Genomic DNA, 26,302 nt, shown 5'->3' with positions numbered 1-26,302 from the left:
CCCCAAATTGATCTACACAGTGTGATCCCTGACAAAGCTCTAGGTGGCTTTTTTGCAGATATGGACAGGCTGGTCCTGAAATGCATATAGAAATAAAAGAGACCCAAAATAGCCAAAATCGTATGAAAGAACAAAATTGAAGGACTTACCACACTTGTTGATTTCAAAACTTAACAAAACTATAGTAATCAATTAATCAGTTAATAAATAAACCTGTATTTTACAATATCTGATTTTTGGTGAGAGTACCAAAGTCATTCTTTTCTTTCTTTTTTTTTTTTTTTAAGATTTTATTTATTTTTTGTTAGAGAGAGAGCATGAGCACAGGCAGACAGAGAGGTAGGCAGAGGCAGAGGGAGAAGCAGGCTCCCCGCCGAGCAAGGAGCCCAATGCGGGACTCGATCCCAGGACGCCAGGATCATGACCCGAGCCGAAGACAGCCGCTTAACCAACTGAGCCACCCAGGCGTCCCCAAAGTCATTCTTTTCAACAAATGATTGAAGTGCTGGGACAACTGAATATATGCTCATACCATGTATAAAAATTAACACAAAACAGATCAAAGACCTAAAATTTTTTTTTTAAGATTTTAATTTGAGGGGCTCCTGGGTGGTTCAGTCAGTTAAGCGTATACCTTTGGCTTAGGTCATGACCCCGGATCCTGGGATTGAGCCTGGCATCCTCAGGCTCCCTGCTCAATGGGGGGCCTACTTCTCCCTCTCCGTCTCCCTCTCTCTCTGCCACTCCTCTTGCTTGTGCTGTCTTGTGCTCGCACTCTCTCTCTGTCAAATATATAAATAAAAACATAATTTTTTTTAATTTGAGAGAGCGAGCATGCACTTGCATGTGCGTGCATGAGCCAGGGGAGGGGCAGGGGGGAAGGAGAGATGAGTAGACTCTCTGCTGAGTGTGGAGCCAGTTGCCAGCCAATCCCAGGACCCTGAGCCGAACTGACTGAGCCACCCAGGTGCCCTTAAAGACCTAAATTTAGGAGCTAAACGGAAATGGAAAACATTGGAGTGAGTCTTTGCAATCTGGCATTAGGCAGTCCTATTATACATTACATCAAAAGGACAAGCAACAAAAGGGAAAAAAGCTGGGATTTTTTTTTTTAAGATTTTATTTATTTGACAGATCACAGGTAGGCAGAGAGGCAGGCAGAGCGAGAGGGGGAAGCAGGGTCCCCACTGAGTAGAGAGCCCGATGCAGGGCTCGATCCCAGGACCCTGAGATCATGGTGAAGCCAATGGCAGAGGCTTAAACCACTGAGCCATCCAGGCACCCCAAAAATTGGATTTCAAGTAGATGAGGAACCTGTGTTACAGAGTAAACCATCAAGTGAGAAGACAACCCACAAAATGAGAGAAAATATTTATAAATCATATATCTGATAAGAGACTTATATCTTGAATATATGAAAAGCTCTTATAACTCAACAATAAAAAATAAATAGCCCAGTTTAATATTTGGCAAAGAATCTGAATGGACATTTTTCTAAAGAAGTTAGGCAAATGGCCAGTAAGTACATGAAAAGATGCTTGTTATCATAAGTCATAGGGAAATGCAAGTCAAAACCACAATGAGATACCAGTTTATACATACTAGGTTGGCGATAATCAAAAAGTCAGGTGATAAGTGTTGGTAAGGATTTCACTCAATGAAAATATGTCCACACAAAAACTAGTGTACAAATAATCTCAAGTAGCATAATAGTCCAAAAGTGGAAATAGTTTGAATATCTATTTGATGGTGAATAATTAAAACGTGGTAGATCCATAGAGTGGAATAAAAAGAAATGGAATACTGATACATGCTATAATGTGGATGAACCTTAGAAAATTATTATGTAAGTAAAGGAAGCCAGTCTTGGTTCTATTTACATGAAATGTCTAGAATAGATAAATCTGTAGCAGAGGAAGTAGATAAAATCCTAGGCAGGTGGGATTGGGGAGGATTGGGGAGATTGCTGATGGATACAAGATTTCTTCCTGTGGTTACAAAAATATTCTAAAATTAGATGGTGGTAACAGTTGTGTGCCCTATGAATATAATACCAAAACCATTGAATTATATACCTTAAGTGGATGAATTATGTGGTATGAAAGTAAGAAGTTAAGGGATTAGTGCATAAACACTGAGGCCTGCTTTGTGTGGCTGCAGCTTTGGATGAGAATTAGGAAGTCATTGATGCTAAGCTGGAGCTGTTGATTGAAGGTAGATCTTGGAGAACCTTCTGGAACTATCTGAAAAAAAGGCGGTGGGTTCTGTTCCAGGTGGTCGATTAGCTTATTCACTATCATTGAGTGTTTGAAACAGGGTGACCAACATTCTGTGAGATGTAGTAGAGGGTAGCTTCCTACATTAGATATAGTTGGGTTGGACTCTGTCACCTCTTGGGATCTGACAGAGTTAGATTCTTGTCTTACATGGGGTGTAACCAGATCCTTTCCCATCGTTCTGCAGCTAAAAGCCAAGTGGGCACAAAAGGAATGAAGCTGCTCATAGGAATAGCCACACTTTGTTGGCTCTTAGTGATTTTCTTGAAAAATTACAGTATTTTTGTCTCCTAGTTCTTCCTTTTTTCTTTCTATTTCTTACCACAATTCTGTTATGACAGATTGCTTCTGTTTGTTTTTGAAGAGATGTTCTCAATCAGTATTTTCAGTATATAATATTTTTGGGAAAAGTTGACTCCTAACTTTTGTTTGAAAATGCTCATCCTGGGGCACCTGGGTGGCTCAGTGGGTTAAGCCTCTGCCTTCGGCTCAGGTCATGATCCCAGGGTCCTGGGATCGAGCCCCGCATAGGGCTCTCTGCTCAGCGGGGAGCCTGCTTCCCTCTCTCTCTGCCTGCCTCTCTGCCTACTTGTGATCTCTGTCTGTCAAATAAATAAATAAATAAATCTTTAAAAAAAAAAAAAAAAAAAAAAAGGAAAATGCTCATCCTTAAGAAGGAAACAAACAGAACCAGACTACTTTCTTGTCTGCACTGTTTGTGGGCTTGTCTTTACCTAGGGCCATTTTACTCATGCTCACCAAAACTTATACCCACATTGATAGATCTGTTGTTGGCCGTCCGCACAATCCATGTATTGTTTTCAAAAGCCTGTGTTATACTGGAAACAAGGTGTTCAGAAACAAGGTGGGATTATATTGATATTTACAATGGTGCAATTCACCCACATTTTGAAATGTACATATGGGGTGTGCTTAATTCACATGGGCATAAATATTCAGGAGGTATGGCTTGTCATCTCTGATTTGTCATGGTGAGCATGTCCCAAAGGTAGGTCAAGGTACGGTGACAGTTTAGGTGCGTATATAAGAGTTGAGAGCACCAATGGGGAAAAGGGTCTTGTTTGCTTGAGCTCTGAAATCACTATGTCTATCACATCCTCAGTACCCTGGGGTGACCATGATACCTGTACTACAGGTCATTGCCTAGAAAGTTTGTAACCAGTGATCTTACCTCTTGTCATTTAGGGTTTTTTGAATTTTCAAATAGTCATGTCATTTTCTTCCTTTTTTCATTGGCTTCTGTTACTAAAGTATTTCTTACTCTTGAGCCCTCAGGATGTCAGCTGTTACTAATGTCTTCAGACTGTTAACTTTTCAAGGTCAACAATAGTAAGATTTCTTTCTCACTTCCATAAACTTGCTTTGCACTTGTTATCTGAAGCCCTGAGACAAATAGATGTTGTCCTCTTAGAACCTTCTGGGAGCCTCTCTTACAGACTCCCATTTTATTTCTCAGGGCCACAGAAACACAAGGGTTATAGATCTATTTGGAGATTTTGTTGGCATATTTCTAGTGGAACTATCAGGAGAATTAGGTCTCTAGCAGTCTGTGTCCTTAATGTTTGCTAGACAGAGCCCACAGAAATCCCAATTTGAGTCCCAGGTTGCTAGTATGATAGCCTTTTTAGTTCTGGTTATGCCTAGGAAGGAGGATTCTGGAAGACAGGAAATGAAACCTATCTTTGGGGTTTCCTTTGTTTAATGAAAATCTGAGTTTGCAGAGCCTATAAAGTAGCCAGCTAGAAGTGCTAGAGCTCATTTTGTGTTTCTTGTACCATATGCAATTTGTCCATACCTTCCTTTGTATGGAATTATGATGAATATTTTTTTTTAATTTTGTAACCTTTGTAGTTTTTAGTCAATACTCTATAAATTTGGCTAGCCTGCAGTGTTATAGTGGGGTTTTTTGGTCTTTTTTTAAAATCATATGAGCTTTTTATTGATGACTGTGAATAGAGTTGTGAAGTCTTCTAGAGGTCTAAACCCCACATCTCCCTCTATATTTTAAATTGTAACCAATAACTTTTGAGAACTGGTCTATGTCCTGTGCTAGGCTGGGGGGATATAAATAGTAAAACGAGGTCACCCTTATACCAATTTACTATTCTGAACATCGGTCACTAAACGAAAGGGATGAAACGTTTTTCCTGTCTTTCTAGTATGGTTTGTGCATCAGGGTAAACAGCTCCAGTTGATGAAGAATTGGCTCTTTAAAAAGAATGCCAGCAAGTTAATGCAGAACAAATAGTAAACTAGAAAAATCATCATTTTGCAACTTCCAGTGAAATAATTGGTTTGTACAGTATCATCCATGGATCCTCTGCTCACTTTGCTCAGACTCTCAGACCCTAGGTGGGCTGCTGCTGCCTCCCCATATGAATTCCTTCTTCATCTCACACATCTACCATGCCCTGATCTGGAGCTCTCTCTTATTTCCGCTTGGGTTCCTCATACCCCCGTGGGCCACTGTGGTTCTTCCATAGAGATCCTTATGTCACATGGCCAACCCCTTAAGGGCTTTTGGACTGGATTTCCGTGGGGAGAGGATGAGGAAGAACAACTGCACATTTAGTTTTAATCCTAAGAAGATAGTTCTATTGCAGCATTCAGCATGATAGGTTATGTTGTCCTTCCTAGTAAAGGAATACTAGGAATTCCAGCTTTTAATTTTTCCTTCTTCCTCAATATTGCCACTTTGAATGGTGTAATTTTTAAAAAAGATTATTTATTTATTTATTTATTTGACAGAGAGTGAAATCACAAGTAGGCAGAAGTAGGCAGAGAGGCAGGCAGATAGAGAGGGAGAAGCAGGCTCCCTGCCGAGCAGAGAGCCCAATGTGGGGCTCGATCCCAGGACCCCAGGACCATGACCCGAGCTGAAGGCAGCGGCCTAACCTTCTGAGCCACCCAGGTGCCCCTGAATGGTGTAATTTTACTAACATTAATTGTTTAACATAAGATATTAACCCTGGTAATTATGTACCTTGATTTTTATTTTTTAAAAGATTATCAGTAATTCAGATATTATGAAAAATGGTCACCACTGGAGTCTGTGCCAGTTAATCCACTCCAGTTGTTGTGCTTCCTATAAACATGTGAAGTAAGTCATTTATTGACCAAACATCAAGTGTCCATCATGTATGTGACATTTAGGAATAAAAAGTCAGTCAAGTGTTGTCTTTTTCTAGGGACTTGATAATCTTTTAGCTGGGGAGATGAGCATATGCACAGCTGTCATGGATTGTGGGATGTACTTTAATATGTGTCTAACAGAGTATTAGAGGAGTTTGGAAAAGTGAGCCGTGAGTTCTTGGGTGGGGTGTTGTTGATTTCTGGGGAACTTCTCAGAAGGGGTAACATTCAAGCTGGATTTAGGGTAAGGGAATGGAATGGATAGGGCACTCAGTGGAGAGGTCATTGCACAGTTAGATCATAAACGAAGATGTAGTATTGAGTCAGTAGGAGCAGATGTGGGCAGAGAAGGTGGTAGGAGAGAGGAGATTAGGAAGATAGTTTGGTGGCAGCATGTGAATAGTCTTGAAGGTTACGCTTAAATAATTAGGGTTTTGGGGCACCTGGGTGCCTCTGTCGGTTAAGCATGTGCCTCCAGCTCAGGTCATGATCTCAGGTTCCTGGGATCAAGCCCCGCTCAGCGGGGAGCCTGCTTCTCCCTCTACCCCGCTCCTCCTCATGTGCTCTCTCTCTCTCTCAAATAAATAAAATCTTTTTTTTTTTAAATTGCATTTTGTTCAGTAGGTGAAGGGGATTGGTTAAAGATTTTGAGCCAGAAAGGTGACTTATATTTTAGACGCAGCATTTGGACAGGAATCTAGAGGATGAATTAGCTTGCAGGCAGGTAACCAAGCTAGTTTTCCTAATCCCAGCAAACCAAACTGAATCTCAGCTAAGGTCATGACAGTTGAGATGTGGAAGCAGTCAATTCAAGAGCCGTTTTAGGAGGCTTCAGGTCTAGTTGCCACCTATGCCCCTCATGCTTGCCCAGCTAGATTCTTTAGGGCATGCTCTGGCTTTCCCTGGGTCTTTCCATAGTGAGCATCTTTTCAGTGGTTTAATATCACTTCAGTGGGGCCTCCTCAGAGTGCCTGTCCCACCAAAAGTAGTGTGTCCACTACCGCTATATTAGCTGTTTCTTCCTCTATAACAAATCACCTGAAAAGTAGTGGTCTGAAACAACAGTAATCATGTATTAGCTCATCGTTTCTGTGGATCAGGAATTAGTCAAAGGGTAGCAGTGACGGTTGGTTTCTGCTCCCACATGTGTATATCAGCTAGAAGATGTGAAGTTAGGGACTGGAATCTTCTCATGTACCTGGCAATTGATACTGGCTGTCACCTGGAACAGCCACATACAGCCCAGGTGTCCTGGGTTCCCTCCTGAGGGTTCCAGGTATCCCAGTAAAGAAAGAGCCCAGTGGAAGTCATGTTGCATTTTATGATAGCCTCCGAAGTCACATAGTATCACTTCTGCCATTTTCTCTTGGTTCAGGCTGTTAAAAAGTTTTGCACAGATTCAAGAGGAGGGAAGATAGATCCTGCCCTCTTGATAAAAGTTCAGAGAACTTATAAGAGCGTGGGGGATGGGGTTATAATGATGTATCCCTTTTTAGAAAATATATTTGCCATGAAAGTTATTCCACTCGTCCCCTGTCTTTGTAGATTACTAGGAATGTAATCAACCCCTCTAAAACACAGCTTCCATTTCTTTGTCCACAGTCCAGGAGGAGCATGGAAACATCAGCTTCAGTACATGGCCTCCCTCATATGTGAATTTCTTATATTCTGGCTTTTTAAATCTATCTGGGACTTTTTTTTTTTTTTTTTTTTTTTTTAAATTCAGCTAGCCAATGAAGAGCTGTGTATCAAGTCTGGACCCATCCAGTCTATCAGGCATGGGGGCAGTGAAGGATCTGTAACCATGGTTTGGGGTTTGTGCTGGTTTTGCACTGCTGACAAGATGCAGTATTCGTACAGTTGAAGATGTGGCTTTAGGTGTCCATTTATACAACAGAGGGCAGACTGAATGGTCAGCTTTGGTTGAATTCGAATCAGATGAAGTGTTAGCTCTAAAAAGAAAAACTAGGTCACAGATACATTGAAGAATTCAAGCCACAGAATTAAAAAGGATTGGTGGTAGGGCAGTGTGGCAGGTGATGGCTCGGAATGGCTTAGAGGACTCACCTCCAGATTGTAGGAAGAAATCATCAACTGTTGCTTCTCTGAGTTGGAAATAATGCCAAAGAGGACCATGTTGCTAGTGAGCCTCCTGGGCATGACTACTAGGAAGCCTTCCTGCAGTTGGTGTCACTGGAATTGGTAGAAAAGGCTTGAAAGAAACAAACGGGGTGCCAGGTACATTGAAAGCCTCAAGATCAGCCAGGCCAAAGTTAGTATTTACTGTGAGCCCACATAAAAGCTTATGGCCATACATCAACCAGGTTCTCTTACAGGCCCATTACTATTAGGAGTGTAATGGCATCCATTGGCAAGCCAGCTTTGAAAGGTGAGAGTGGTGCTTATGGTGGTTGTTAATGTAGACTGAAGTTACGAGAGTATAGTGGCCAGAGTTAGTGTTAGAGCTACGGAGCAGGACCAGGATTTCCTCATCAGTCCACTCAATACACATAGAAAATTGCCTCTGGTAGAGGAACTTGGCAAAGCAGATGTGACATTTGCTTCTTTTATTTTTTATTTATTTATTTTTTAAAAGATTTTTATTTATTTATTTATTTATTTGACAGAGATCACAAGTAGACAGAGAGGCAGGCAGAGAGAGAGAGAGAGGGAAGCAGGCTCCCTGCTGAGCAGAGAGCCCGACGCGGGACTCAATCCCAGGACCCTGAGATCATGACGTGAGCCGAAGGCAGCGGCTCAACCCATTGAGCCACCCAGGCGCCCCACCATTTGCTTCTTTTAAAGATGCAGTAGATTGATGGTGATTGTCAGCCACAGATACGTAACCCTTCCTCAATGGTGTAGTCGAAGTCTCCTGCAGGACCTGTGGGATCAGAGGCACTGTATGGCAATGCCGGGGTCCAAGGCTAGAGGAAGACATTTGTGAGGTGAATGGGAGCTTCCCGAAGTTGAGTTGAGACACCCAACTCTGGGATATTTAAGCAAAGATTGATATCCATTTAAGTCCTATGAATATTTCTTAAGCATGTCCTTTCCTCGTCTCCATTTTTATGGCCTGAGCTCAGGCTTGTATTTCTTAACTGAATTAAAGTAGTAATGCTCCAAAACAGTCTGTTTTCCAGGCTGTCTTGCCTTACACTCTGGCCTGTATTTATTAACATGTCTCCCGCTTTCTCAGGTTAGTTCTCCAGATGCCGAGGAATTAAAACATCCTCCAGTTGTGTGAGTTGAAGTGTAGTTGACCCTTGAAAAACAGAGGGATATGGGACACCAACACCCTGCCACCCCCACACACACACAATAAAAAATCCGCATTAAAAAAAAATCTGCGTATAAGTTTGACTCCCTCCAAGTTTAATAACCTTCTATTGATCAGGAGCTTTAACCAACAACATCAAGTCAATTAACGTATTTCATATGTCATATGTATTATACACTATATTCCTGCAATAATACCTAACTTAATTTTTTGGTATTTCTAGGCTACACAGTTCATCTGCGAGTTTTTTTCAGATTGTTGCAGATCTCCAAAAAGTTTTCCAATATATTTTATTGAAAAAAAAATCCATGTGTGAGCAGATTTGCATAGTTTAAACCCATGTTCTTCAAGAGTCAACTGTATATTATAGTTAAATTTCATATGTTTTGGAGTCTGGAGTAGCACCAAAGTATTTGGGGCGCCTGAGTGGCTCAGTCGGTTGGGTGTCTGCCTTCAGCTCGGGTTATGATCCCCTGTTTCTCTGATTAAGCCCTGCATTGGGCTCCCTGCTCAGCGGAGAGCCTGCTTCTCCCTCTGCCTCTGCTGTTCCCCCCCCCCCCCCAAGTTGTCTGCGCTCTCCTCTCTCTCTCTCTCTCTCTCTCTCTCTCTCTGTCAAATAAAATCTTTAAAAAATTCGTCTTCAGGGACACCTGGGTGGCTCAGTTGGTTAAGCAGCTGCCTTCGGCTCAGGTCATGATCCCAGGGTCCTGGGATCGAGTCCCGCATCGGGCTCCTTGCTCGTCAGGGAGCCTGCTTCCCCCTCTGCCTCTGCCTGCCATTCTGTCCGCCTGTGCTCGCTCTCTCTCCCTCTCTCTCTCTGACAAATAAATAAAATCTTAAAAAAAAAAAAAAAATTCGTCTTCAGCCTTCTTGTAAGGCTTTGGGAGTGGGTTTGACTACATGGAAGAGGAGGAAAGTGGGAAGAATTTTTGGAGGTTGGGGTACCTGGGAGGCTCAGTTGTTAAGTGTCTGCCTTTGGCTCAGGTCATGATCCCAGGGTTCTGGGATCGAGCCCTGCATCAGGCTCCCTGCTTGGCGGCAGGAAACCTGCTTCTCCCTCTCCTGCTCTGCCTGCTTGTGTTCCCTCTCTCACTGTGTCTCTCTCTGTCAAATAAATAAAATCTTTAAAAAAAAAAAAAGAAAAGAACCTTTGGAGATACCTACATTTGTGGAACAGGTAGAAGAATGGCAGGAAGTAAAGTCTGAGAAGCAAGGCAAGTGTAGGTCAAGGAGCCAATCTAGCAGTGTTATCCTTAGGGACCCCCAGGAGTAGGCCCGAGAAAGGACCCTGGGCAGTTTCTGGTGACTTTATTTTTACCCAGAACAATTTTTTTCAAGTGACCTAAGCAAGATTTCTGTGGGATAAGCAGATAATGAAAGATGAGGATGCCTCTTAGCAGAGTCCTGCAGCCTGTTCTTCATCTCCAACATGTTGAATGGTCATCACTGCCTTCCAGGTTGTTGTGAGGATTGTATAAGAATGAGTATATAGGGGCGCCTGGGTGGCTTAGTCGTTAAGCGTCTGCCTTCGGCTTGGGTCATCATCCCAGGGTCCTGGGATCGAGCCCCGCATTAGGCTCCCAGGCTCAGCGGGAAGCCTGCTTCTCCCTTTCCCACTCCCCTACTTGTGTTCCCTCTCTTGCTATGTCTTTCTCTGTCAAATGAATAAATAAGATCTTAAAAAAAAAAAAAAAAAAAGAGGGGCGCCTGGGTGGGTCAGTGGGTTAAGGCTCTGCCTTCGGCTCAGGTCATGATCTCAGGGTCCTGGAATCGAGCCCCGCATCAGGCTCTCTGATCAGCAGCCTGCTCCCCCCCCCCGCCCCCACCTCTCTGCTTGTGATCTCTGTCAAATAAATAAATAAAATCTTAAAAAAAAAATGAGTGTATAGAATTAACAGAGCAGCTTCTGCCACATAGTAATGGTAGCATCGGCTTATCATCATCATTATTGCTATTATCTTTTTTATTTTTATGATGTTTTGATACTAATTTCATTAGCGTCTCTAAGGTGTCCCATTTTTTTTCTCTCTTAGATCTGTGACTTTGGCTTGGCCCGTGTTGCAGATCCAGACCATGATCACACAGGGTTCCTGACGGAGTATGTAGCCACACGTTGGTACAGGGCTCCGGAAATCATGTTGAATTCCAAGGTAAGGATCAGAGGTTTTCATAAAAAGAATACCAAGAAGCAGAAGATCTTTGGATATGTGTTGCAGTAAGCCTCCCTCTCAGTAAGCCTCTGTCTACCTAGCTTGAGGCTTGACCTGTCTGGCCAGAATCAATCTGCTGCCTTAATCTCCAGTTCAGCATTAACCTTCTGGGCCATGGGTTTTGGCCTCTGTCTCTCTGCTGGAGTAGTGCTGGTGATGTGTTGTAGAGTTGGGGGGCGTGCCCATCTCATCACTGTTAACAATAAACGGTTTGTGTCCCAGCCCTTGGTCCACTTTTCTAAAGTCCTGCCTGTGGCAGCTCCTAACACTTGCTGCTGCCACAGATGAGTGCAGGCCGGGTTTGTGACTGGCCGTCTGGTCGCGCGTATTCTTTTGAAGGTGGACCAGGGCTGTTCTACAAAAGTCCGATTTATCTGGTAATGAAGAAGGTCTCTTCAGCAAAATTACAACCATAGTTGGAAAAAAATGTAGGTATGGAAAGAATAGGAACTACTATAGATTCTTTCAAAATTGTATAGTAGTCCTGCTTCCAGATAGATGTACCTCTGCATCTCAGAGTGGCTGTGTGGAGTGCATACAGGTAGAAGGCAAACATTTCTAACAATATCTGTGTCCTCGTTGTAAGAATGATTGAATAAATTTATAAAAGCAAGAAAAAGTGAAGTATGACATCTTTTTTAGGGTTATGAGCCAGGTGGCAATCATTGAGGGCTGCCGTGGAGATTGAGATTCAGTATTTTTAATACATCATTTGCAAATAGTGTATGAATGAGTGTCAGATTTAAGAAAGTAAGTGGACCCAACATACTTCTATATCTAATATCTCAAAATTAGGAGATTTTGAACTTAATTCTGTCTTGGTTTGCAGACTACCCCCAGTACTAGGTAGGCAAAGAGAAAATGAAGAGGCATACCACTCCAGATCGGCAGTGGCAGTCTTAATATGTAAGGGAACTTATTACAGGGCTTGTCTTGGCAGCCACTAGATGAGTAAATCTCGGCACTCATCTCCCAAACCTTAAAAGTTTAAATAGAGCCCTTAACTGGGCTCAGTCATGTATACAGCCCAGATAGTCTCAAAAACACATATTCTTTCAAGGCTACATCCTTGAAAATGGCCTGCTATGGGAACAGTGGGCAGAGCACATATTCCAAGGCTAGAGGAAGGGGTGAGGAACTTATTACCAGGGTCCAGCCCAAGGATTAGCTGGGAGTCATGTTATCGTGATGGTCTTCAACACCATCTACTGTTAATGTAATGTTAAGATTCCTGAAGAAAAGCAATGAGAGTAGACATGGGGCCTTGTGTCTCAGATCTAGGAACCAGAAGTTGACCCAGCAAGCTTTAAGAGAATTAGTGAGCCCATGGGCTTCACTTTCTTCCTCCATCCTTCATATAGTAGAAGGGCTTGAGATGAACAATAAGTTGTTTTGTGAGCAAATGGAATTTGTTTAAAGCAGTTAGTTATTCTTGATATACATTTGTTCAGTTTGGTTATAAAAGTAAAATTCCATTAAAAGAAATTCCATTATAAAGAAAGCTGTAGTGTAACAGATGTTTCGAAGAAGAAAATGCCATGCTGTTTCTCATAATTCTGTATTACACATAATCCCAAATAGCAGGTTCTTTCTTTGGATTGGCCATGTGACAGCCATTCCAAACCAGAAGCATTTGCGTGTGTGTGTGTGTGTGCGTCCGTGGTGCCTGCTGGTTGTAAAACAGAGCTGATGGTGTGATTTTTATCCTGGTGCCTTTGTGGCCCTACAGTCTCCATCCCAACTTGAGATGACTCCACTGTCTGCACCCTGTGCAGGGGGGGAATAACCAAAAAAGGATGGCCTGCCTCTATTCTCCAAGGTGCCCAGCACTTCTTACTTATAGAATTAACTAAAATAAAACTGAGTGTGAATTCTTTTTATTTACAGCACCTCTAGCCTGAGAATGTTCTCTATTCATTTTTTTCTTTTTATTAATTTAGAACAATTTCAAACCCATAGAAGAATTGAGAGCACAGTGAACACCTGTACATCCCTTCCCTTGGTTTATGAACTTTTAATATCTTATTACTCCTTCCCTGGCTGTCTCTGCCTGCCTCTCTGCCATCTTCTCTCTTCCATCTGGTCAAACCTTCTGATACTTCACCAACATAAACTAAGACTTTACTCCTAGACCTTTTGGGCCATACTAATACTCATTAAAGGCAGAGCAGTGTTCTTTCCCAATAGCCATAGTATCCTTAGCACACTGAGACAATAGCATTAATTTAGTGACATCCCAGTTATCCTGCCCAAAAGTTCTTTACAGCTGTTTCTGTTTTATTTTCAGTCTATGATCTCACTCTAAAATGGTCCTCCCGCCCTTCCTGTCTTCTTCGTGTCATTGAATACTTTGCAGAGTACAGATTGGTTCCTTATGATTAGGTTTAGGTCACACTTTTCTGGCAGGAACCCCGTGGATTCTTGGAACTCACGTATATGGAGCTCCTGTTTCCCAGCAGTCTTACCCTGGTGATTTACCACATGATGACCCCTTGCCTCTGTCATTATATTGGGGGTTGCAAAATGGTGATTTTCCAAATGTGTTATTCCTTCTACATTAATTCACTGCCATTCTTCTATGAAGAGCTTTCTGTTTTTTCTCTTTCTCTTCCTATCTCCCACCTTTTTTTTTTTCTTTTAAAGATTTAGTCATTTTAGAGAGTGTGCACAAGCAGGGGGACAGGCAGAGGGAGAGGGACGGAGGAAGCCAACTCCCTGCCGAGGGGGAAGCCCAATGCAGGGCTTGATCTCAAGACTGAGATCACAACCTGAGCCAAAACCAAGAATCGGAGGCTTAACTGACTGCGCCACCCAGGCACCCCTCCTACCTTTGTTTTTAAAACATTATTGTGGACTCATGAAATACATCCTGTCCATTATCATCTTTTTATTTCTATACTCATATTGTCCCCATTTTGGCTAGAGTGCTGTGTATTTGTAACATTTTATTTTCATAGAATTTTCAGCTTGCAAGAAAAGTATAAGGCAGTGGTTCTCAAACATTTGAACCCCAAGATTCCTTCACTCTCTTAAAAGGTGTCAAACTAGGGGTTCCTGAGTGGCTCAGTTGATTAAGTGTCTGACTCTTGGTTTTGGCTCAGGTTAGGATCCTGAGGGTCATGGAATCGAGCACTGTATTGGACTCCACACTCAGTGTGGCATCTGCTTAGGACTCTCTCCCTCTCCTTTTGCCCCTCCTTCCCGCTCGCTCACACGCTCTCTCTAAGATAAATCTTTGGGGTGCCAGGTGGCTCAGTCGATAAGTGTCTGCCTTCGGCTCGGGTCATGATCCCAGGGTCCTGGGATTGAGCCTGGCATCGGGCTCCCTGCTCAGTGGGAAGCCTGCTTCTCCCTCTCCCACTCCCCCTGCTTGTGTTCCCTCTCTCACTGTGTCTTTCTCTGTCAAATAAATAAATAAAATTTTTTAAAAAGATAAATATTAAAAAAAAAAAGAAAGTATTAAAGACCTGAAGCAAGATTTGTTTATGTGCATTATATCCATCAGTATTTACTATATGGAAATTAATACTGAAAAAAACTTTTTTTAAGATTTTATTTATTTATTTGAAAGACAGAGATCACAAGTAGGCAGAGAGGCAGGCAGAGAGAGAGGAAGGGAAACAGGCTCCCTGCCAAGCAGAGAGCCTGATGTGGGGCTCGATCCCAGGACCCGGGGATCCTGACCCGAGCCGAAGGCAGAGGCTTTAACCCACTGAGCCACCCAGGCACTCCAATACTGAAATTTTTAAGAAGTATTAATGTCTAAATAACAATAATAAAGCTACTGCTTGTTAACGTAAGTATTTTTCATTAAAAAGTATGTTTATTTTCCATCACAGAAACATTTTAGTTAGAAAAGTGACGTTGTTTTCATTTTTCACATTTCATGTTGCCTAATAGACTGTTGCTGAACTCTTCCCTAGTTCTGTACTCAGTCTGTCCAGTAGGTTGTTTGGGTTTAAGTCTGTGAAGAAGAGTCTTCACATAGACACATAATTGGGAAAGGGAGTATGTTAGTAGTCTTTTTAGCTACTTGTGACTATTCCTTGTTGATATTGTAGTGAAACTCAACAAAATGAAAAGTTAGTCGTGGAATCTGAAACCATGCCACTGAACTTTTTGTACAGTCTTATTAAAACCTATTGGTCTAGGGGCACCTGGGTGGCTCAGTGGGTTGAGCCTCTGCCTTTGGCTCGGGTCGTGATCTTGGGGTCCTAGGATCGGGCCCCGCATCAGGTTCTCTGCTCAGCGGGGGGGCCTGCGTCCCCCGTCTCTCTCTGCCAGCCTCTCTGCCTGCTTGTGATCTCTCTCTCTCTCTCTGTCAAATAAATAAATAAATAAAATCTTTAAAAAAGAAAAAAAAGGACCTATTTGTCTACCTTACATTCACTGATACATGGTTTTGTAATATATAGTCTTTGGAAAATACTGGTTCACTGACTTAAGCAGATGTTCCAGATATTGTCATATTTCATGTACAGTGTTGTCACATGCTGTGTAGCCTCTGGAAAAATCTCTTGTGCATTTGTGAGAGAATGAATGGAAAGGAAAACACCTTAGTAGTACAGAAATAGTGTCACCTCTCAGATCCTAAGAGGGAAGCCACCGGGGCTCTGGACCACCTGGGAGAACTGCTGGCTAGAACTTCTGTATACCCTTCACCTGAGATTCAGACTCACCAGTTCTTTATCCTTTGTCCTGTTTGTTGTATCATTCTGTATACATGTGTAGATTTTTTTTTCCCTCTGAATCTTCTGAGAGTGAATTATAGATGGGCCCCTTTATCCCTAAGCATTTCAGCGTATATTTCCTTAGAATAGTGTTTTGTAGAATCCACCTCGGGTTTTTTGTTTTGTTTTGTTTTGTTTTAAGATTTTATTTATTTATTTGAGAGAGAGAGAGATCACAAGTAGGCAGAGAGGCAGGCAGAGAGAGAGAGGGAAGCAGGCTCCCCACCCAGCCCAGAGCCCGATGTGGGGCTCGATCCCAGGACCCTGAGATTATGAGGTGAGCCAAAGGCAGAGGCTTAACCCACTGAGCCACCCAGGCGCTCATGCAACTCAGTTTTGTGTCATGTATTCTGGGCATGAGTACCACAGAAACTATATTTTGTTCTCAGTGTGTTGTATCAGGAGGCATGGTTTATGTCCGTATTGGTGAAGTTCATGTTGATATTTTGGTTCAGTGATATCCTCTGGTTCTCTACTATATAGTGGTGATAATTATAGTTAAATATGGTAATTATTGGGACGCCTGGGTGGCTCAGTGGGTTAAGCCGCTGCCTTCGGCTCAGGTCATGATCCCAGGGTCCTGGGATCGAGTCCCGCATCGGGCTCCTTGCTCGGCAGGGAATCTGCTTCTGCCTCTGCCTGCCTCTCTGCCTGCTTGTGTGTACTCGCTTGTGCTCTCTCTCTCTCTCTCTCTGGAAAATAAATAAAATCTTTAAAAAAATATGGTAATTATTATTAGATTAATAGATTAGATTATTGTTAAATTAGAAATTAGATTATTGTTAAATTAGAAATTTGTGGGGAAATACTTCAAGATTATATAAGTTATCTTCTTCATCATACTTTGAACCACTAACTGTTGAATAATTTTGTAGCTCTGTCATTCCCTGTTTGTTTCAGTTCTCTCTACTTAATAATTCATGGTTATCTTATTCATTGGCTTCAGTTCCATACCTACCATTCTGTATTTGATGTTCAAGTTTTCCTGGGTTTTCTAATGGGAGCCTCTGTGACATGTCCCCACTAATTTTGAGCACTTCCTTACTTTTTGGCACTGGACGCTCCAGGCTTATAGTATGTTCCCTGTCCCAGACTTAGAGCAGCCATTTCTCCAGGGAGTCCTGGTTCCTTCTAGTTACTTTGTGTGTGTGTTTTAAATGTTCCTCTTTATTTGGTTTTGGCTCAAAGCAAAAGCTATTTTGGGTTACAAGAATTTGGGGAATAATCTTGAAATTCATCCCAAGTTTATCATAGTTGCAGATCTGATCATTCTGTTTGATTTTCAAAAATTTTTTTTCCCACTGTGTTTCTCTAAACTTTAATATTTGGCTGAATTTTTTTTTCTCTGTTCATTTATCACTATACCTTGCATTTTCCATAAAATTTAACTTACACTCCTTGGAGAGCTATGTTTTTTTACACTGTTGTATGATTTAGACAGATAATTATTACAAGTCTTTTCACAGAATTCCTTTAAAAGAAAAATTATACCTGAAAATTGAATAGAAAAAGACGACAAATACAAATTAGTAAAATATGTTGGAGCCAGCGCACACCACACACCCCACAGCCCCACTAGAGATCAAGAATTTTCAGCCTAACTTTTTTGAAAATGATTTGTAAAATGGACAAAGATACTCTGGAAGTGCCTCTGAGTGCCTTGAGTTGGTCTCCAGATTTTTCAAAATAAATAAATTGGCCACAGATGTCCTAAAGCAAGGGATATTAATGTTTTTTCCTTTTGCCAGCTTTAGCTTATAAAGGTTGCTTTCTTTCAAATCATTTGAGAAAAGGAATGACGTATACTTTGGAAATTCTCTTTTATTAGTAAGTTAATCAACTTTGAAGAGAGAAATAAAATCAAGTAATCTTGGTTGTCCAACAACTTAGAAGAAAGCCAAATTATTATTTGTATCTGCACACTCCCTTCTCTTATTTCTGAATTATAGAGCCAAAGGAGAAGGTAAAATTCCTGTCACCCATGTACCTGTTCTGTAGGAGGATGTCACTGTGTCCTGTAACATTACATATCATTCAGTCTTTTCTCCCTTCCCACTACAGGGCTATACCAAGTCCATTGATATTTGGTCTGTAGGCTGCATTCTGGCAGAGATGCTGTCCAACAGGCCCATCTTCCCTGGGAAGCATTATCTCGACCAGCTGAACCACATTCTGGGTAAGGTTACCAAACATTTTAGGAGCTAGATTTACTCAGTTCACCTGCCACAGTTTACGTAAGAGTCACTTCGTGAAACTAGAATAGTTCTGACAACCTTGAACCTATGAGTCTGTAATCTTGCTTGATTCCAAATATTAAGGATCCTTGTGAAAACTGTTAAGAAAGGTAAGCATGGGGAGATGGTAAGAAAACAGTTATCAGGGTCCATTGTGTCCACAGCCAGAAGGTCAGTCGGCCTGAGTCTGGATAATTAACAGCTCATTATTTTATCTGATAGGTATTCTTGGATCCCCATCACAGGAAGACCTGAACTGTATAATAAATTTAAAAGCTAGAAACTACTTGCTTTCTCTTCCACACAAAAATAAGGTGCCATGGAACAGGCTGTTCCCAAATGCTGATTCCAAAGGTAAATATTATTTTATTGATTATTTTTCTTAGACTTAATTTTTTGCTTGTTTTATTAGTTAAATCATTAGGTCACTGGCCTGAAAAGTTAAGTCTGTGGCAATTGGGTAATACCTTATTTAGTACTTACTCTGTTGCTTTTTTACCTTTTATTTGCAAGCAGGGGCAGTAGGGTACAGGAATTTGTGAATGATTATATAGTTTTCCACCTTTGCTTTTATTTTAAATTTATTTTTATTTTATTCTTTTTTTTTTTTTTTTAAGACTTATTTATTTGAGTGAGAGAAAGAGAGAGTGCAGGAGTTGGGGGAGGAGCACAAGGAGAGGGGCAAGCAGACTCCACACTGAGCATGGAGCCTGACGTGGGGCTTGATCTCACAACTCTGAGATCATGACCTGAGCCAAAATCTAGAGTCATACACTTAATCAACTGAGCCACCCAGGCATCCCTTATTTTATTCTTTTTTATAGTATGCTCTACACCCAACATGGGGCGCAAACTTAAAATCTTGAGGTCAGGGGTCACATGCTCTACCCATTGAGCCAGGCAGGTGCTCCTCTTTGCTCCTTTTCAAAAAAGTTTTTTTTTTTTTTAATTGTAGGTAACATACAATAAAAAATTCATTTCAGGTACACAGCATAGTGATTCTATAATTATATACATTATGAAATGCTCACCATGATAAGCGCATTACAGTATTATTGACTATATTCCCTATGCTCTGTTTTTTGTCCCTGTGACTTATTTACTTTTAGGATTGGAAGTTTATGCCCTTTAATCCTCTTCACCCATTTTTGCCACTCCTCAACCCTTTTCCTCTTTGCTACTTTTTTTTTTAAAGAGTTACCAGCATTCATTCTTTCTTTTCTTTTCTTTTCTTTCTTTCTTTCTTTCTTTCTTTCTTTCTTTCCCTCCCTTTCTCCTTCCTTCTTTCCTTTCTTGAGAGAGCACACATGTGTGCAAGCATGTAGGGCACGGAGGGGCAGAGGGAGAGAGAGACTTTTAAGCAGGTTACGGGATTCGATCTCATGACCCTGAGATCATGACCTGAGCCAAAATCAAGAGTCGGAAGCTTAACCAATTGAGGCACCCAGGCACCCTGAAAGTTATCAGTATTATTGCTTATATCAATTTCTTCAACAAATAATGCAGGAACAATTAAACATCTATACCGCCCCCAAATAAAAACCTAAAAATGGAACATAGGCCTAAATATAAGGCCCAAAACTATTAAGCTTTGAGAAGAAAACAGAACACAATCTTCATGACTCTAGGTTAGACCTAGATTTCTTAGATAAAATACCAAGAGCCCTTATCCATAAAAGAAAGAGGCGATGGATTTCATTTTACCCTTTTACATTTTAAGTTACCTTTGTTTAATAATTATGTTATCCTTTATGCCCATTTAGCATGTGTCTGTTAAATATATTAGGTGGTTGGGTTTTTTGTTTGTTTTTTAATAGGCGGCTGTTTTTAAAAACTTTATACTATTACAAAATTGTGGTAGGCAAAGTAATGACCCCCTCCTCAAAGATGTCCACATCCTAATACCGAGGATCTGTGAATATGTTAGGTGACATGGCAAAGAGGAATTAAGGTTACAGAGAGAATTAAGGTTGCTTATCACCTGATTTTAAGAAGAAGGAGATTGTGGATTATCTCAGTGGGCCCACTGTAATCACAAGGGCCCTTCAAAGTGGAAGAAGAAATCAGAATTGGAAACCAGAGAGAGAGAGAGCAACTTGCCAGCACCTTGGTGCTTGTTCTTCCACAGCTTTATCTTCATACATATCTATATTTTTACCTAAAATTTCCTTTCTATAAATAATTGTTTTATAAGCTAACATTTTTGGTCAAAATTCAGAAGTTTTAGGAATATTCAACTAAAAACTTAAAAATCTTTTATAATTCCCTAAGGGTCACTGTTAATAGAATTGTGTTTGAGTGTCCTTCCATGTTAGTACATAGATCTGGCTTTTTTTAAATGATTTTAAAACATTTCATCCAGGGGCAGCTGGATGGCTCAGTCCGTAGCTCATGCAACTCTTAACCTCAGGGCTATGAGTTCAATCCCCATGTTAGGTGTGGAGCCTACTTAAAAACAGCAACATTTCATCCATCTTGGAAATTCAGCTTTTTCTAACTTTTGCTACTGTGTGTGTTTCTGTATGTCTTTACTTTAGTAACTGTCAGCTTAGATGTTGAGTTTGTTTTATGTACTAACCTGAGTCAAGGTTCAGAGACACTCTGTTGTCTAAAATAGAATTTGTTTTGGGATGGCTCACTCGTTAAGCATCTGCCTTTGGCTCAGGTCATGTTCCCAGGGTCCTGGGATCGAGCCCCACGTCGGGCTCCCTGTTCAGAGGGAAGCCTACTTCTCCCTCTCCCACTTCCCCTACTTGTGTTCCCTCTCTCGCTGTCTCTCTCTCTGTCAAATAAATAAAATCTTAAATAAAATAAAATAAAACTGAATTTATTTTGGATATTAGAGGAAATGTCTTTTAAAATCTTTGATATAAAGGTAGTGTGTTATCATGGGCGACAGTTTGGAAGTATAGAAAGAATAGGTAAAAGAAACACCCTTAATTACCAGAATCCCAAAGTAACCTTTAATATTTGCTATTCCAGGGTGTGTGCAGCTTTTACCTTTTAGTTATACTTTTGTAATTACATAATGCATTATAATTATAAGATTTTTAAAAATTACACTTTCATGTGCATTGCATGTGTTACTAATTAGATTGGTTTGTATTCTGTATTGTCCCAAGCGTGTTACCTAAATCTTATTTCCTAAGTTGCGTTTTTAAGAGGTGGATACATAACAAAACTGCATAATTAAGACTTTGTAATAGGGGCACCTTGGTGGCTCAGTGGGTTGGGCCTCTGCCTTTGGCTCAGGTCATGGTCCCGGGGTCCTGGGAGCGAGCCCTGTGTCGGGCTCTCTGCTCAGCGGGGAGCCTGCTTCCTTCCCCCTCTCTCTCTGCCTGCCTGTCTGCCTACTTGTGATCTCTGTCTGTCAAATAAATAAATAAAATCTTAAAAAAAAAAAAAGACTTTGTAATAAATAGATTTCCAGGCTTCCCTCCTGTTTGTTTACTTACTTTTTTATTGTTAGTTGTGATTTGTATCAGATTATTTGAGATTTTTATTTAGCTTACTGTCCTTAGGTTAAAGCTCTGAACTCTGAGATTTGTTCATTCAGATAACAATAAACGTTACTAAAATTCAGAAAGTTAATTTTGAAATATAGTCCTTGGGTGAAAATAGTGAAGCAGGGAGGGACTATAACTAGAATAAAGAAGGGGGAAAAATGGGAGTTGGGAGTGCCAGAGTGAGCTGTGTAGCATCATGTGTTAGAAACGAGCTTTCCAACCAGAGCTCCTAGTTTCTCTTCATAGCCCAGCTACTTCCTAGCTGTGTGAACTTTTTTTTTTTAAGATTTTATTTAGTTATTTGACAGATCACAAGTAGGCAGAGAGGCAGGCAGGAAGAGAGAGGAGGAAGCAGGCTCTCGGCAGAGAAGAGAGCCCGATGCAGGGCTCGATCCCAGGACCCTGGGATCCATGACCTGAGCCAAAGGCAGAGGCTTTAACCCACTGAGCCACCCAGGCGCCCCTAGCTATGTGAACTTTAAACAAACTACTTAACCTCTTTGGGCCTCAAGTTTTCCCATTTACTTATTTATTTATTTAAAAAAAATTTTTTTAAGATTTATTTCTTTATTTGAGAGAGATCGTGCCTGTGTGCCGGGGGGGAGGGGTAGAGGGAGAGAATCTCAAGCTGAGAATCTTTGCCCTGAGCTCAGAGTCTGATACAGGGTTCAATCCCAAGACCCCAAGATCCATGATCTGAGCTGAAATCAAGAGTCAGAGGCTTAACCAACTGAGCCACCCAGGTGCCCCTCCTGTTTATAAAATAGAGTTAGTAGTAGGACTTGCATCACAGGGTTATATAAAAGTCCAGACCACTGGAATTTGTAGGTCTGGATTCTGAGATCTCGACTGAATTTTTTTTTTTTTTTAAAGATTTTATTTATTTATCTGACAGAGAGAAATCACAAGTAGGCAGAGAGGCAGGCAGAGAGAGAGGAGGAAGCAGGCTCCCCGCCGAGCAGAAAGCCCGATGCGGGGCTCGAACCCAGGACCTGGGATCATGACCTGAGCTGAAGGCAGCGGCTTAACCCACTGAGCCACCCAGGCGCCCCTCGACTGAATTTTTTTCATTAATATATCTTGGAGATCGTTCGGTATCCCTAGTTATAAAGAGTGGTACATAGTAGTCCCTTGTAGTGATGACTCATAGCGTCTTTAACCAGTCTCATATTGGACATTGAAGTTCACTTTAGTTATCTGTTGCTGTGTAACAAACTACTCCACAGTCTGGCACCTTATAATAAGACCACCATGTATTTGTTCCTAAGTCCATTGGCCTGGGCACAGCTAAGTGGGTCTGCTCATCTTGCTCCAAGTTGCATGGTCTGAGGTGGCCCGACCATATCTTACAGTTGCTTCTCCTTTATGTCATTTCCTGTTATCTTACAGTAGACCCAGCTGGGCTGCTTCTGATGGCAGAAATATTCCAAAAGAGAAAGAACAGAAACTGCAAAGTCTTAAAATAGCAGACACTTCTGCAGCAATCTGTTGGTCAAAGCAAACTACAAGGTCAGCCCAAATTCAGGTGGTGGAGAAATAAATCCACCCATTGATGGGAGGAGCTGCAAAGAATTTTTGGCCATATTTAATCTGCCACCAGATTGTTTCTAGTTTTTTACTATAACATACATAAATTCATTTATTTAATAAATAGATCTGAGTGTTCTGTGCCATTGGGGTTCCAAGGCCCTGGACTTAGAACAGCAATAAAACTGATTACCTGCCTGCAGGGAGCTAATAGTCTGAATCTGTACAAAAATGACATAAATAGACGAACGCAAGACTTCAGGGACTCACAACACTAAAACTCTGAAGCGGAAACACTGGCACTTTTAAGTCCGGTTAATGATAGTTTTTAAAAAAGGAAATGTAAATAAATATCTCAAATATGAGGGAAAAGGTACTCATTTTTATTATATGAGGTGTGAACATTGAAAGATCAGTAATTCCCCCCTTTTTTTTTTTTTTTAACCGCTCGTAACAGTAGAAGAAAGCATCAAAAGTTTGATGACCGGGGCACCTGGGTGGCTCAGTGGGTTAAAGCCTCTGCCTTCAGCTCAGGTCATGATCTCAGGGTCCTGGAATCGAGCCCCACGTCAGGCTCTCTACTCAGCAGGGAGCCTGCTTCCTCCTCTCTTTCTCTGTCTGCCTCTCTGCATACTTGTGATCTCTATCTGTCAAATAAATTAAAAAAAAAAAAAGAAGAAAGAATGAAATGTCTAAAAAAAAAAAAAAAGTTTGATGACCCACCATGTGGTCAAGGCTGTGGGAAAAACAGATGTTTTCAGAGACAGCTAATAGCATATAAATTGGTTGAGTCTCTCTGGAGGGCAGTTTGGGAGTTCTGTCACATCTTTTGTTCCAGCAGTCTTTGGGACCAAACAAATGGAGAAGTGGCATTTTAATTTGTTTTTCTTTAATTAGACTGAGATGGGACACCTAGCTGCCTCAGACAGTAGAGCATGCAACTCTTGATCTTAGGGTTGTGAGTTCAAGCCCCATGTTTGTGTAGAGCTTAGTTTTTAAAAAAAAGCCTGAGATTGAATATTTTTCACATATTTGTTAGAAATTTCTGATTGCTGAATCCTTTGAACAGTAGTATTGTAGATTTTTCTTCAAAGGAGTATAGCTTAGGATTCTCTCCAAAATTACTCCAGTGAAGGGGAAGAAATTATTATTCAACAGATGGTACTGGGCTAGTTGAATAACTGTTTGGGAGAAAATGAATTTAAATCATTACTCATACTTCAAAGTGAATTCCAAAAAAATTGATGATCTAATACGTTTTAAAAAATCATGCCATTAAAAGCCAACAATACTTAGCATATTCAGTATTTTAGAGAAAGACTATCTTCTGAGGCTATAAAAACACACAAACCAAGAAAACAAACATAAGAGAAAAATAGTAGATTTGATCACATAAGGTTTAAGACTTAAAATAGATTAGATAGGTCAGGTGTGAGCAATAGGTATAAAATGTTCCAAATTGAAAAGCATTTGATGGATCCTTATCCTAAAACTATTAATGTTAAGGCAGCTTAGCACCGTGGTTTAGGTTGTGTGCTCTAGAATTGGCCCCTGAATTCAAATGGACCCCACCACCTCAAATCTTTGACTTTGGACAAGTAATTTAACTTCTCTGTTTCACAATTTCCTCATCTCAAAATTGGAACAAATTGTATTTCCCACCTCATAGGGTAAATTTGGGAGAGTTACATGAATTATTAGTTTATTGATGTTGGACTCATCATTAATATTAGTCATGCCTGAAGAACAGAGAGAAATCTAAGACCTCAATGGATAAATAAATGAGCAAAGGATAAGAACACTATTTACATGAAGAAAGAGGTGAGGAAAGTAGGAAGAACATTTTATTTTATTTTAAAGATTTTATTTACTTACTTGACAGAAAGACAGTGAGAGAGAGAGAGAATACAATCAGGGTAGTGGGAGAAGGAGAAGCAAGCTTCCCACTGAGCAGGGAGCCCAGTTCTGGGTTCGATCCCCAGACCCTGGGGTCATGACCTGAGCCGAAGGCACACACTTAATGACAGAGCCATCCAGGCGCCCTATGAAGAACGTTTTAGAGAGTGGCAGTTGAGACTTTGATTTGGGCATATTAAATTTAAGGACACCTAAAGGCTAAATGTTAATTGAATTGTTGAGGAAACTACGCTGCCTCTGCTTAAAGGAATATCATAAAGTCACTAGAAGTGATTCTTAAAGTTTTTATAGCATGGGAAAATATTAATGAACAATATTTACTGAGGAAATAATACAGCATTTTTTATATAAGGGATGATCTCAGCTATGTAAAAGAACATGCAGAGAAAAATTCTATAAAATATTTCAGATTAACAGTAGTTACATTGAGCGATGGGGTTGTGGGTGCTGGGGCTGAGAGATGGGATCGTGGATGACTCATTTACAGACTAGAGGGTCAGCTCTTTGAGGCTTTCTTGGTTCCACCTCACAAGAACCTACTGCCAACGGCTTAAGCCTAAAGGAGGACCGTACTGGCTCTCATAACTTGACAAGTCCCGTGATGTTTGGATTCCAGGGGATAGCCACTTTGACAAGAACCTGGACCTCTTGCCTTCTTCTCTGATGTCTTTATTGTTAGCTCGTTTCTTGTGGTGATAAGATGGCGACCCAGCAGCTCCTGGTCACACTGACCTGTTTCCTGATAGTTTCAGCCCCGCTGTGGGACTCACGGCTTCTTTGTACTCATCCCTGACCACTCTTTGTGGCCAAGGGAATCAAGATGAAATTTGGCTAGGCTATTGTCACAATTCTCATGGCACAGCCAGGAAGTGTGGGTGAGCCTGAGGTCTTCCCATGGCAAGTACAGCTCCACAGAAAATGAGGGGCAGTGGGCACTTACAGGAAAGCCAACAGTTCTTTTCTTCTTGCTTCTGTTTATTTTTTGAGATTAAGAAAGTGCAGTTCATATAAGAAGTCTGTCTCCTGTTCTCAGATAACCTGTTTGAAGAGCTTCCAGACTCTTGCTGCACCTGTAAATACATATGTTAGTTGTGAATAGGGTCATAAGCTATATACTTCTACTGCCTGCAGAGAGTTGTATTTATCAGTCTGCTTTGGAATCATACAGGAGGTTGAGAGGGTAAGAAGAATGACGTCTCAGAGCTTGAGAACACGAACCTTCAGTGGCCAATGGAATAGAAGTAGGAACTCTTGAAAACTAGAAAGAATGATGGACAAAGAAAATAACTAGTGCATATTTCACAGAAGCAGTAGATGGCATCATGAGAAAGTGGACATGCTCAGCAGTCTCCATGGAACAGAGGCTTCCAGTTAAAGGATCATTGGTGACTGGATAAAAGTATTTGAGGGGCACGTGCATGGCTCAGTTGGTTGAGCATGTGACTCTTGGTTTCAGCTTAGGTCATGAT

The 26,302-nt window shown here is 41.1% G+C and overlaps 1 protein-coding gene across 1 annotated transcript in view; it reads left to right on the top strand.

Annotated features, from left to right (window-relative positions):
* MAPK1 (mitogen-activated protein kinase 1) overlaps positions 1–26,302 on the top strand; it is a 108,448-nt gene that overhangs the window by 64,365 nt on the left and 17,781 nt on the right. Inside the window, exons 4-6 of the mRNA XM_047696367.1 lie at positions 10,743–10,859; positions 17,711–17,825; positions 18,106–18,237. Coding sequence (XP_047552323.1) covers positions 10,743–10,859; positions 17,711–17,825; positions 18,106–18,237 — 364 coding nt within the window. The remainder of the gene's footprint in view (positions 1–10,742; positions 10,860–17,710; positions 17,826–18,105; positions 18,238–26,302) is intronic.

This window comes from Lutra lutra, chromosome 12, assembly GCF_902655055.1.
Source record: "Lutra lutra chromosome 12, mLutLut1.2, whole genome shotgun sequence".
NCBI classification, from domain to species: Eukaryota; Metazoa; Chordata; class Mammalia; order Carnivora; family Mustelidae; genus Lutra; species Lutra lutra.
The sequence above is the reverse complement of the archived record's forward strand: the minus strand, read 5'-3'. Positions and strand labels throughout refer to the sequence as shown.